Source organism: Aplidium turbinatum, chromosome 16 (assembly GCF_918807975.1).
Source record: "Aplidium turbinatum chromosome 16, kaAplTurb1.1, whole genome shotgun sequence".
Lineage (NCBI taxonomy): Eukaryota > Metazoa > Chordata > Ascidiacea > Aplousobranchia > Polyclinidae > Aplidium > Aplidium turbinatum.
In genome coordinates, this window is record NC_137487.1 from 11,639,386 (window position 1) to 11,653,167 (window position 13,782).

The following is a 13,782-nucleotide window of genomic DNA, read 5'->3' on the forward strand; positions in this document are numbered from 1 at the left end:
GCCTTTTCTGGTGAATAGGGCGAGGCTTGATTAATTGATGATTTTAAAAAAGCATTTTTTTAATTACAAAAAGTTTACATTTGTGTTTTTATCTTAAATTTTTAGCAAAGAGAACATATCTCACTAACATGTGAAACAACTTTTTATGAAGTCGCTTTCTTTCAATGCAAAGTTTTGTTGTTCATTTTCAAAATTATTGTGTAAAAATAATGGTATACTTTACTATGATGAATATGTTTCAATTGTAAGTTTTATTCTTCAATTTGAGATAAGGCAGGGAAGCTGAAAACGTTCAGTTTATTTTTTTGATTTTTGTTTTGCTGAAATAAGGAATAAACCGCCATGTTGTTTGATTTCATGTCACTGTGATAGACTATAGCCTACAAAGTGTAAATTTTTATTTTTTTCTGAAATATTTAACTTTGAGTACGAAGAAACCTTGTAAATCGTAAGCCTAACGTGGTGTTACTGTTGCGTAGTCATTAGTTGGATATTTCATTTGTGAAAATGTGTTATGTACTTTATTTTTTCGTTCGGCAAACTTGAATTGCATTCAATAAAAAAACGACAACAGCTCCAACCTTTCAAGCTCAGCCAGACGCGGGCGTGAGCCGAAGCAAATATGGCTCAGCGAAAAAGTTAAGAAAAAAGAAACACGTGATTGTATTGCTATAAAAAGGGAAATCGAGATATTTTCAAGTCATATCTCTTCGAAGTCGTTTAGACAAACTAGCAACAAGCAACGGATATTACTGAATTTGTTTGCATTAGCATATCGTTTCTGTAACTGGTAAACTCAACTCTTCAAAAATTACATCGGTATTGCTGGAATATTTGCAAAAATGAAGTTCGTCGTTTTGTTCACCACTTTCTGTTACTTCTTTTCAGCTCAAGGTAAATAGTTATGAAAGGGCTATTATTGATTTTTCAAAAAGAAAAGTCAATTTGTCTTATCTGCAAATACTTTGCTTTGTCAAGTTTGACAATTGAAATAAAATAGAATAACATTCTTCTCAATCTAATCTTGTTTGTCTCTTAGGCGCTCCAACCATCAAGCGAACTCCTTGCCTAGACCGATCCGAGCAAGTCCTTTTGGACATTGCTAGCACCGGGAGGATAGTCAGTGAGCCAACCTATGTTCCTGAATGTGAAGCTGATGGTGTCTTATGGAAGGTGAATACAGTGAAAGTAAATAGGTTTACTGATGTTGTTCTCCATAAGCTCAAAAAGCCGACGAGCTTTTACTATTTTTGCTCAGAGTCAGAAATACTTTGTAAATATTCAAATTTATCAGCAATTGTCAGCTTACGTTAGATTTGTGATTTCTAAATTTGAATTTATTTTTTTCAGCACGCCCAATGCTCTCACCAAGACATTGGTTACTGCTTTTGTGTGGACCCAAACACAGGAGCACCACGAGAAGAAACAAGAAGCTACTTGCAGAGCAAAGAAAGTTTAAACTGTGGTGAGTTACCAATCGTGTTTTCGTTTTTTTTTTTTTATGTTTTAACAACATTTAAAACATTTTTCATCATTCGTATAAGCAATGGTAATTTGCCTATTTTACTAAGAAATACTAATGTTAATTTTTTTCTCATTTCAGTACCGTCTGAAGAATCAACCGAAGACTTTTCAGTGTGCCAACTGCAGCAACAAGCCTACGACCTTTTCTTACAACAGTGGCCAACTGTGGTTGATATCCCCTTTGAGTACGAACCAATCTGCGCAGAAGACAACAGCTTCACTGTAAGTAGGCAGAAATAATATTGTTCATTTAAATTGATAATCCTGCTTGCGAGTTTTTGACATTTAAAATATAAATATCAAAAGTTTCGTCTATAGTATTATATTTGCAACAACAAGCAAATCAACAGGATTTTTTTCTTTTATTAATCATTTCCTTATTCGTTTTAGGCCTTGCAAAGAAATTCTATGTCCTTCTTTTGCGTTGACATAACAACTGGAGATATTATTCCTGGAACTCAACAACCATTTGAAAATGAAAACAGAACTCCATTGCAAGAAAATGTCTGCCAGTCATATTCAGATATATGTAAGTTAAATTAATGTTAATACAGTATTTTTATAGATCATGCATGTAACTGCAATACTTGCTGGCGATATCAAATCATTAACAGTAGTCTATTTTATAACTGGAATTGTTGTAAAAAGATTTTAAATTAAAAAATAATGAAAAAATATTTAATTTTTCCCATATTAAATCAGCGCTTTATTTCAACAGATCAAGAGTATGTCTCCATTGCCACACTGTTCAATTTAGAAACAGATGAAAGCAACTACATGATCTCCTGTAAGTATTTACAAGCATTTAATCAAATTAGAGACCTACAGTAGCTGTTTATTTATATTTGTCAAATGATAAGCATTCAAAAGTTTTTTTTTTTATGTATTTATTTCGGTTTCTATAAAAAAATACTCATGTTTTTATTATGTTTTTCAGGGACTGCCTTTTTGCAAGAAAACGCTAACGCCGCTTTGAGGAGATTCTGGGGCTCGGAGCAAACTTCCGTTGAATCCCATGGCAATGAAATTGAAACCGAGGAACCCACGCTCAATAGAATCTCTGTTGAAGTTGATTCAAACGAAGAAAATCTTCCAGAAGAAATTGAAGAGACTGAAACCGAACTCCAAGAGGGAGAATATGAATATCACGGATACGAATACTATCCGTACGAGCCGTATACTTACACTGAAGAAGAGGAAACGCACGTACCTGACGAAACAGAGGATCCTTCAACAGAAACAAGCAATTCGTCGAATTATCATTCACAGAACTCTAATAGGTATCTCTCCGGAGACAATTCAGAAGCGTCAGAGCCAGAAAATATGTCAAATATTGACATTGAGTTTTTATCGGCAGAATCGGCTCAGTTAGTAGATAACCATGAGAGCACAGTCTTGAAAAAATCTTCGACGTAGGCTAGCGTTGTACTGTTGGGATTTTGTTTTAACGATCTTTCGTTCTCATCACTGTGAATTAATCATACATTAAACGTGATTTTATTGTTTGAAATCATATTAATTTTTATCACTATTGTCGTACAGAGAAAGTATCCTTTACTAATTTTAATAATACATGTAGTCTTGCCCCTATAAGCTGTAGCCGTGATCTGAAAGCTTCGTTATAATATACCAAGCCTTGTCTACAGTAGGCTATATATTTCTGATTTAACTAAGCCCAGTATGATGTGCTTGTGTTTCTGCCGGCTGATTTTAATTCTTATTTATTCGAGCTGTGATGCCGTATTTCATAAAAGAATAAACTTGTTCTGGATTTTATCTGTTTTATTTTTTGATTATCTTCATTGCCGAAATACAAAAAAATTACTGAAAATCTTACCTGCTAATCACTGTGCAAAGTTGTCAATTTAGCAGTGACTGTACTGTCAGGACGTGACTGTATCATTTGACGCACTTGCTCAGTGTCTGAGTGATTACCGCCTTTGGCTCTAGTGCTGGGAAATCTAGGTTCGATTCCAGGTCGGGTCATGACAAAGACTTTAAAAGCCGTACAGATTGTAATCTTTCTCGCATAACGCAGTGAGAAAAAGTCTGGTAAAAATGTGGCGTCATCGTAAATCTGATACAAATTCTAAACGAGCCCTGTCGCTGAAAGGCAATAAATAGCACCATAACATTATTTGAAGTAAGCCACCGAACGGTTATGGCAGTAGCCTACAGTGAAAGCATGCATCGGGAGTTATTGCAACGAAATAAAATCTTTAAAAAAGGAGAAATAATTTTATTTTTAATTATTATTCAAAGTGGTGATTTTCATTTAGAAAAAAATCCCTGTTGACTAACTTGAAATGGATTGCTACCCAATGAATACACTTTAACCGAGTTTTCTTGCTTTGCTTTGAGTGCAAATCTTTTGCAATTATGTAATCACGTTAGACAGTTGTCTTCACTAAATCCATTAACAACCACTAATAGGCGACCATATTAAAAACAATATTTTTTGCATTCAAGTGCTAAGTGATAATTGAGTAATAGCGTTGTCTGTTATGTTCCTTTACCTAAAGTCTTCTTCAATGCATAGTAAATCAAAAAGCAGAAAGACTTAATAAAAATCCGCACATGGTCAAGTTACCAAGCAAAGGATGTAGCAAAATGTTAGCAAGAGTTGTTGAAGCTAGCAATCTAAAATATTCTGGTAGAATAAAGCAATGAGATTTTGTTGCCAAAACAAAATTTTACAAGAATGCACAATGAAAACTTTAGATAGAATAACCATGCAGCTGTGCTATTGAAAAGCTTTTTTTTAATTAAAAAAGGGTTGTACAAAAGCTATTTGCAGTAAAGTGCGCAGCAAAACTTGGCGTATTTGCATTGTTTCTCTGACTGTTGTTTGCACGGACAACAACATCACCGTCTGTAACTTGCAGTACCGTATATCTCCCGACATGGAAGTGTTTTCTGTTTCTTGACAACACTGACAACAAAGATTGGTTAAAAATACGTGTCGAATAGCCTGAAGGATTTTGTGCGGTTGTTTGCGCAAGCATGCAAAAGCAACCAAGCCGGATGAAATAGGCTAAAAGTGTCTTTAAGCTTAAATGTGAGCTAGATCTTTTTAAAGGTAGAAACATTCGTACCTTTTTTGCTGAAAAACAGTTAATAGTAGTAGATTCACTGAATAACACTTGTGTAGATTCAGAGTACCGAAACAGAATACTTATACTTTTTACACTTGTTGCTTAGTTCCATGTTTTTAACAGCAATAGTGTTTACTAAAAACGCTAAAAAGCGCATAATATCTTGATATTTGCATTTTCAAATCAGACAAGTCTCCCAGAATTTTGCAAGGAAAGAGAAAAAAATGATTGACATCCGTCACTTGAAGATTTTCTTCCTTGCTTGCATTGTCCCAACTGTGTTTGCAGACAACAGCGGTAAAGTTGTAGCCTACCTTTCACACTTCGATACAATATTATTATGTTTTGCTGCTGTTACTCAGTCAAACTTTCTGAACAAATAGGATAAGAGTCGATGGACCTAAGAAAGAATGTTGGTGTGACGTAATCACAGCCTTCATTTGAAAATTTCCATTGTCATTCGGTTTGTTTTGTTTCGTAAATGCATGGTTTCCTGGTATACTTTATCTTTCGCAGAAATGCGAAACTTTTACATATAGTTTAATCAAGCTTTTGACCTTGAGACCTAATAATCCGATAACTCTTCCTCAATACTTTTTGAAAGAATGTCATGCAGGCTTATAGTGTTGGATCACTGACCAATGGAGGAAACAAATTTCATGTTTATGCCGATCACAGAGAACAACAACATGTTGAATTTGAGGGTGTACTTGATAAGTAGCCCTTGCATTAGATTCTGACGTAGTCTACTGCTCATAGACATTATTATACATTGTTTTACATTTAAAAAAAATTGGACTGCCATACAATAAACTAAAAAGTTTTTTTAACCGGGCTGTCCTTAGGTGATCGATAAGCTGCTTTAAAGTTGTTTTTTTTGAAAATTAGTTTAGATTGAAGGTTTTTCGAATTCATATTTTGTGATATTCGGGCTTATGCAGGCAGGCTAGTTAAAAATTTAAATTTATGAACAGAACGACAATGAATCCAATTTTCGTGTCCATCTCCAAGCATGTCAAGTGCCATGCCAAGACTCAACAGAGTGGTTTCTATTAGTTAACAACCAGACGTCTTTTTGAACTTAGTGCTAGTGCTTTCTCCACTCGGCCCAGTAGCTGATTGACATTTACATTATAGCTGTGTTTCAAGAAAATGGCTAACATGAGTAGACTAAATACTGAAAAGTTTGGGTGTTCATCAGGACAATTATCGTTTCTAGCACTAGTTGCTACGTTCATCTGATGAAATTGAAAGTAAAATTAACAACAAACGAGATGGTTTATTGCTTCACTGACGTTTCGCGCACCATGACAATGCGCATCCTCAGAGCGAATAACATACAAAATAAAATTTCACCAGGTTATATACTGCAGTGCGATTGAAGGCAAGAAAAAATAAAACACGCAATATTTTAAAAATTGGCCAATGATGTGTGAGCGGTTACTTTCCACGTTAAATTACGTAAAATCTTCCAACAATAAACATAAATTCGAAGCACTGAAGACCACTAGAAATTCGAGACAAAATTAGATTACAATAACATTTCCAACTGTGTTTAAGTACTTAAACACAGTTGGAAATGTTATTGTAATCTAATTTTGTCTCGAATTTCTAGTGGTCTTCAGTGCTTCGAATTTATGTTTATTGTTGGAAGATTTTACGTAATTTAACGTCGAAAGTAACCGCACATCATTAGCCAATCTTTAAAACATTGTGTTCTATTTCTCTTGCCTTCAATCGCACTTTTTCTGTTGGTCGTCACCGCTTCGAATTTTTGTTTATTGTTGGAAGTTTTTACGTAATTTAACGTGGAAAGTAACCGCTCACACATCATTGGCCAATTTTTAAAATATTGCGTGTTTTATTTTTTCTTGCCTTCAATCGCACTGCAGTATATAACCTGGTGAAATTTTATTTTGTATGTTATTCGCTCTGAGGATGCGCATTGTCATGGTGCGCGAAACGTCAGTGAAGCAATAAACCATCTTGTTTGTTGTTAATTTTACTTTCAATTTCATCAGATGAACGTAGCAACTAGTGCTAGAAACGATGAGTAGACTATCTATTTGGAAGACCACGCTATTTATTTTTCGTTCCATATGAATGGGAATAGGATTTATCTCGCTTGTGAGCAACATCTTTGATTGAAATCTCTTGTTTTTCTGTTGTTGTGTGTTCAGGTGGGAATCCTGTTTGGAAACAAAGACTACAAGCAGCCAATCATGGAAAGAAGTTAGAGCCAATGTCGTGGTAATTTACAGTAGGAAGCATGCAAGAGACAATGCAATAATTCGCTTGCTTTTGAAACGAAATAACTTGGCCTATCATGAAGTAGAATTTTTTGTAAAAAGTAGAAGCAACTGAATTTAGACAAACTTGTGCAAGATTCACACTTTCGGTTACACATACTGCAAAACCTTAATACAATTAAACTTTTGATACCAATCAAACCTTGTTTGTTGGGCAGTTTGATTTTCATTGATAAATTTGAAATAAGGCAATAGCAAAGACTAATCACAGTTGGACTTTCATGCATGTATCTAACGCTTGTGGAAAAAATATAATGTTTTTCAACAGTAGCTTGCTTTTAGGGATTTAATTTTATTCTTTGTATATTTTTTAACGAGTATAAACTGAAATAATTGTCAGGTCAATTATGCAGTTCGTACCTTACAAGCTTTTTATCATAGCCTACAATAATAATACATGCATGGACGAAATCAAACGTTAAACACTGCTTTAAAGCGTGTTAACTTTACTCAAAGAAAAATCAACAGGTGCTTGTATCACCGCTTGCAGAACAAGTCGGTGGTCAGTTGATTTAAAATAAGCGTAGGCTATTAAATGTTTTTTTTTTGCTTTTCTGTAAGTTTCGTTGTTTTTATACGTATCTGTAGCGTCACCGTGCGGCGTAAGATTATCAACGATGTATCTAGCATTGCATTATAGATTACATAGTAGTTCACAATGTAGCAAGAACAGCAAATGGTACGTATTTTGGTATTTTGGTAAGCCTCATTCGTTATTGGGTTCAAGGGATCAGAAAAATGGGATTTCCAAGTAGGCTTTGCCATCTATCGCGTTAAGAAAAACTGTTGCCAAATGTTTTTAAAATTTCAATCAGCAATCCTTTATTAAAATTAGGTTAGTAGTCACTTAGATCTTGACTATTTTAAACAAGCCCAAAATTTTGAGATTGCAACAAATTTAGTATTAACCAATTTATAACAAAGTCATATTGCAAGGATATCTGCATATTTATTTGTAGAACATCATCTTAAAAGAACTTACAGGTTTGCAATACCTACATTGTACTGAGCATCTGAAACTAAAATAATTTAAGAAAACTCGAAGTAGGCTACACCACAGAAATAGACTGTATTATGTGTCAAGTGATCATATTTTTCTTTGCTAAAAAGATCTGTGCGTCTGTAAAATGTGAACACACTATTACGGTTTGATGCCTTGATAAAAGTTGCCTCGATAAAAATTAATTTTTAAAACAAATTTACACGTGCAAGACTTGAGCATCAAGCATCATTACTGTAAAACACTACTCTTGCAGAAGCTTTGAACAACAGTTGGCAACAATCAATCAATCAATCAATGGTTTATTTTTTTCTCAAATTATCACGACAAATACACTGGTACATTACATAGAAGAGAGAGAGGAAGGAAGCGAAAGACCTTATGAGGTCACCAAGTCAACACTAACACACATTCTTGAGAAGTAGCTTGACATTCCATATTTGATTTCTAGATATCCCTGATTACCTGATTAGTGCTTATAGGTTTTATATGGGAAATGTTAGAAATGAGACATGGCTTTCTTTAGCTTCAAACCTACGCCAAACAAATAATCTACTAAAGTATTTGATATGGTATTGGCACTTGGCAGAGATTGAGTCTTTTTCTTTGTCTTGATAGAATTACTTTCTGAGTCTTTGTTTTGAAAATAGTCTGATCGCATTATCCATTGTTCGATGATAAAATTTCCATTTATCAAATGTTTCCGACATTCTTACTGCATGCCGCTAACCGCTAAGCAAGCACTTTATTCTAGCCGAGGAAAGGCCTAATAGAGATAACTTTTCGCCTCAAACCATTTCACCCTGGTTCGATATATGACTGAGCTCGACATTGAAAATACCGCTCACTTATACCTGAATTGCATTGACTAATTTAGACAGGTTTGGGGGCTAAAAGAAGTCAGCTAAAGAAATAAATTGGCCAGACTGCCCATAAGTAGCCTACCACAATCCTACGCCTACATATTTGGTAGCATCTCAGGAGTTCGACATTCTTGCGTTAAACCACACTAAAGTGCATGCTATCAAATCGGTTGCATGCATTTACCTGATTGATATTAATCTTAACTTGGGTTGCATTCAGCTTGTTGTTAAATTATAATTAAGATGCGTTCAAGAGTTTTAAAGTAGCTCCATCGTCGGAAGGCTTGAAGTTTTTAAATTTCTTGTGGTAGTGGATTTTCTAAAATATTATTCTAGCACGCTCTGTGTTGACACCAAGTACTTGTTTTCAGGTTTGATCCAAAAGAAGTTTATGAGTTGCAAAGTAAGTTTTTAGGTTATGAAAGACTTAACCAAAGAAGTTAAATTTAGTTGATGTTTAAATTTTTATTTTAGTTCTTGTCTTGCTCTTGCGTAATTTAAATTTTAAACTTTGTAAAGGCCCGACATGTATCTTGTGGGGATTCAGGCTGCCTCATTTTATTAGCTCGAATTGCAGTGGTAGGCAAACAGTACGACCAACACAAGCAAAAGTGAATGTCCAATGTAAAGATTCGATGACTTGAAGCAGCAATTCCTAGATTCTGAACTTAGATTCTTTGCTAGACGTTGAGCAATTAGGTATTAATAAAAATCATTGCAAGATTAGTACTGTATTTTCTAAGCTTTCTAACTGAATAAAGCTTCTTCTCATTCATTAATTCCTTCAATTGATGGTCAACATTAGATATAAAGTACTCAAGTTAGTTCTAAGTTTGGTGGATACCTACAGCAGGCTACTTGCTTTTCGTCGGTTGTATCAACAGGCACAAAATTCCAGGGTATATAAGTTGATTGATTTGTTTCTATGGTAAAAACTTTTACTGTAACACAATTCCGCGTTGGATTGCGGGAAAATAAACACTTTCGTTTGTTAAATAGAAAAGTGCCACGGCCGTCGATTCCAAGTAATATTTGTGCTTGATGGTTCAAGCAGCATGCGAAGAGAACTTTTCCGAAAAATGTTGAAGTTTACTGCAGAAATGTCTGAAATGTTTTACATTGCATCCAGTAGAACAAAGGTAAGCCAACAATTAACACAAGGCAATCTACGTTGATTGATTTCGTTTTACTAAACCTGTTTACAGACAACCTCAACACTGTTTCTTTTGAATACATTCCTTTTACGTAACATTCTGGGCATAAAAAAGAACAACCAAGCAACCGTGGTGTCGTGTGCAAAACAGCAGTTTTTTTGTTTGTGCCGTCTTAGTTTTGTGTTCAGACATAGCTTTGTTGAATACATAAAGAGACTAATCTCTGACGTTTTCAAAGTAGCGACTGCATATTTTGAGTATAACTGTAGTGCTGGATGGTTAGTGATGGGTGATGCATCCTATTTACTGATTTTTCAGAACATATGTTTAATTTTTTTCTAGATTGAAGTGGTGCCTTGCAGCAAGAACATTGATCCACGCAATGTTTTGAACAAATATACTAAAATATTAGAGCTCCAAGCTGCCATCATGCGGATTCAATACATCGGGAAGAATTGCAATATTTCTCGGACTCTGAATCATGTCGCTAAATATATGTATGTTACATATTTCACAAGTATAAATAAAAAGATCTGTTTTAGCCCAATGCTGCGGATTTTATGTGGTTTTAGCAATTTGTTACGAGCTTTTGGTACACAGTGGAACACTGAAACACTTCCTTCTGAGGTCCCTGACTTTCCTAATCAAATGCAATGACAAAAAGTCATGAAGATAGGCCTATAACTTTTTAAAAGTTAATTGAAAGAGATTTGCGTCAGATTTTCCTCATCTCCTAGCAACATATGTATCCAAATACATACCCTGACTTTTGTAAAGAGCTGAACTATCACAAGATGTATAAAGTAATAATCTGCTTTCATTCCGACGTTTCGTCCCGAGGTTTTGTCAATCAAACATGACTGACTTCTTCAAAGGGCTAGGTCAGGTAGTGCCTACTTGGTTAGCATGGCAAAACATAGGACTCTGTTGCTGTAAACCAACCAAACATGCAAAATGAAATTCAACTTCCAAACAAAAACTATCGCGCGCAAATTGTGAAACTAGAAATTACGGCAGAGCGGGGAGAGAGTAAACCGTATGAGTCACGAAGAATCAAATTGTGTACGCACTACTGCACAGTTTTCAATCAGCATAAAACCGATTTAAATACACCAGACAAGCACTTACAGTTTTTTTTTTTAATAGTAGGAAAAGAGATGCATCATTACAATTCAGTACATGGGGCATTTTTGATTGACAAACCAACCTTCAGAAAATACTCGTTTTTGATAATCACTTTCAACTTTTAAAATTGCTTCATGTTATTGTATGATCTAAAGTTATGGCATGCATGCAGGGAGCTGTTTTTTTTTTCGGGCGTTGACATTTGAAAGCTCTTTTGTGTTCATTAATGCGAGGTTTAAGATCTCGTTTTGTTCGGCCAACATAACTAAATTGCAATCATCACAAGATACTTGGTACACTAAACTTGAGATTTCACGTAGTTTCAAGGGATTTTTTAAAGACGGCAAAAATTTAATTTCATTTAAGATACGCCAATTTTTTTCAGAAGCTTCCATAAGTACATAAGATAAGTCAGTCGTGTCTGATTGACGAAACGTCGGAATAAAAGCAGATTATCACCTTATACATCTTGTGATAATTCTGCTTAGTTTACACCAGAAGAACGTATATCATGTTACATGTATTTAACTATTAAAAACGTTAATTTTTTTTGCTAGAAAGATATTGATTTTTTTTTGTATAAAATATTGAATAATATTCTACCTAAAATCAATGTCGTTTTGTTGTACCGTATTTTTATCAAAAACCTGTTTTAAGGTATTCTAAGACAAATGGTGAAACAAGCTTATCTGAACAACTAAAAAGAGTCATGATATTTCTCACTGATGGAAAGTGGTCTGGAACCAGAGCTATCTTAGCTACAGTGATGGAGCTGGAAGAGCTGGGCGTAGAGAGATATGCCATAGGGGTAAGTAAGAATTTTAGACTTAGTTAAATTGACAGAAAGCTACTTATAAACCTTGGAATGGAATGACATTCGATAATATGCATTCTAGTTAATAGCCAGCCAATTTAAAGCGTGGAATGTAGGCTATGTTTATTGTAACGCTATACGCTTAGAAGAACCTTTAATGTTATAAAGTGAAAATATAAGTACTGTATCGGTAAATCAGAAATATGGTAGAATGGCTTTCCAATAATGCAATCCTGGTTCGACACCCGGCTTAAGTTGGTTGTTGACAAACACCGCCCGCCTCTACCCAAGATGTGATGAACCGAGTGGGCATGGTTGCTGAAAAAAAGGCGGCGGAAAGAAAGAAACTGGCCACCTTGGCGCCTATGGCTTAATGTGATGAGAACACTTTCTTCTCACTCCCCAACGCTTAGTAACTGAGTAGGGGACCACTGTTACCTTTTAAAGCAGAAAAATTGGTTTTTCTTTTGCTTTTCTAAAACAAAATTTAAAAATGAGTCACTTATTAGATCGGAAGCACTTTAAATGCTGCAAATTTATCTGCAATTGCATCAACACCTTTCAAGAATCAACAAGGATACTGTTCCTCATTTCGTTCTCTCATTCTCAAAGGACAATCGATTGTCAAGGACTTGTGTTCAGGTGAAAAATTGAGTCTATACTTGCAATATAACTGTGAGACTGGTTATTGGAAAACGCTCTGGTTGATAAGCTTTCTGCAGAAGTTAGTCCCGATATTCTTTTTATTGCATGATGAATGTTCAAATTGAAAGACTATTTGAGCAAAACAAAGGACTCTATTTCCGTATTGGGTTGTTGAAAATTGGAATCATAAATATACAGCTTAGATTGAAACAGTTGAAAATTATTTTTGTTTCGATTATCCTTGCAAAAAGAGCAGGCAAATTTTATTATATTTTTTAGGTTAAAAATTAGATTAAACTTAAGTTCAAAAAATACTTTTTAATCAAATATTAGCTTATCATAAGACAGGCCAAAGTTAAAATTTATGCTTAGATTCTCTCGTTTTATGTTCCTACAATGTCCTGATGATGTCAATAAAGTCGTTCTTTTTTGAAAGTTTACCACAACAACTACAGACAAAGCACGCGAAAATGGTTTGCAAAAAAAATTGAAAATATTTTAGGTTTTCTTTAGCTAAAAATTATCGTCATTACTATGATGAATGGCTTAAAAAAATGGTGAAATTCAATATTTCTATTGATATTTGCAGAGCCACAACTTACCACATATTTATTACTTTTTTAAGATTGAATCTACTGTAATTTAGGATTTGAAATCGTGCTGTGTTTAACATGAAAACAGTTTCAGATGTATCTTATAACAGCCAACACATCGGTGGGACTGATTCTTCCGACCTCAATTCACATATCCCTGTCCGGTACGTTAGAAGCGTTTTTAGAAGTGTGGTAGGCTACAGGACGATAGATTTATAAAGCAAGAAAAGAAGCATAAACTGTAAGGGGAAAAAACCTTTACTTTTATTGCGGCTTGTTCTTCTGTTTCTTTAATGTTAGTCTCTCATTTTATTTTCAACAAGATTTGAACGTAAAATTTAAATTGTAAGACACTCTGTGTCGAAAAGGGGTAAATTCTACCTGCAGAAATTAATAATAATACCATGATTTATTTTTAAAGCATTATTTATGTTGGTGCTGTAGTTTTTTTACTACAATTAATAATTATATGAAAACATGTTTTGTACAAATCTTGTGGAAAAGTTTATTTTAAAGATGACTTCCTAGGTCAGGAGGAGCGTCTAATTGATTTTAGTTGTAAAATGTTTTAACTGCTTCATATATGCTGCTTATTGAGAGCGTTATTTTGACAGTGTGCTTTCTCCAAAGCGCTTCCAGAATAATTTTGCCATAGTGTCA

At 34.5% G+C, this 13,782-nt stretch overlaps 1 protein-coding gene across 1 annotated transcript; it reads left to right on the plus strand.

The window, feature by feature from the left end:
• Positions 1–721: 721 nt before the first annotated feature.
• On the plus strand, positions 722–3,349 carry LOC145785766 (uncharacterized). The gene is made up of 7 exons (XM_082597472.1): positions 722–894; positions 1,040–1,173; positions 1,351–1,465; positions 1,604–1,746; positions 1,915–2,053; positions 2,243–2,311; positions 2,462–3,349. The coding sequence occupies exons 1-7, from the start codon at positions 843–845 to the stop codon at positions 2,938–2,940; spliced, it is 1,131 nt and encodes a 376-aa protein (XP_082453598.1). The 5' UTR covers positions 722–842; the 3' UTR covers positions 2,941–3,349.
• Positions 3,350–13,782: the final 10,433 nt, after the last annotated feature.

Bases quoted from the DNA above. Each gene is read 5' to 3' on its own strand.
- LOC145785766 (XM_082597472.1), top strand. From the start codon at position 843: ATGAAGTTCGTCGTTTTGTTCACCACTTTCTGTTACTTCTTTTCAGCT. The intron at 1,747-1,914 runs GTAAGTAGGCAG...TATTCGTTTTAG, and splicing joins CAGAAGACAACAGCTTCACT to GCCTTGCAAAGAAATTCTAT. The intron at 2,312-2,461 runs GTAAGTATTTAC...TATGTTTTTCAG, and splicing joins AAGCAACTACATGATCTCCT to GGACTGCCTTTTTGCAAGAA.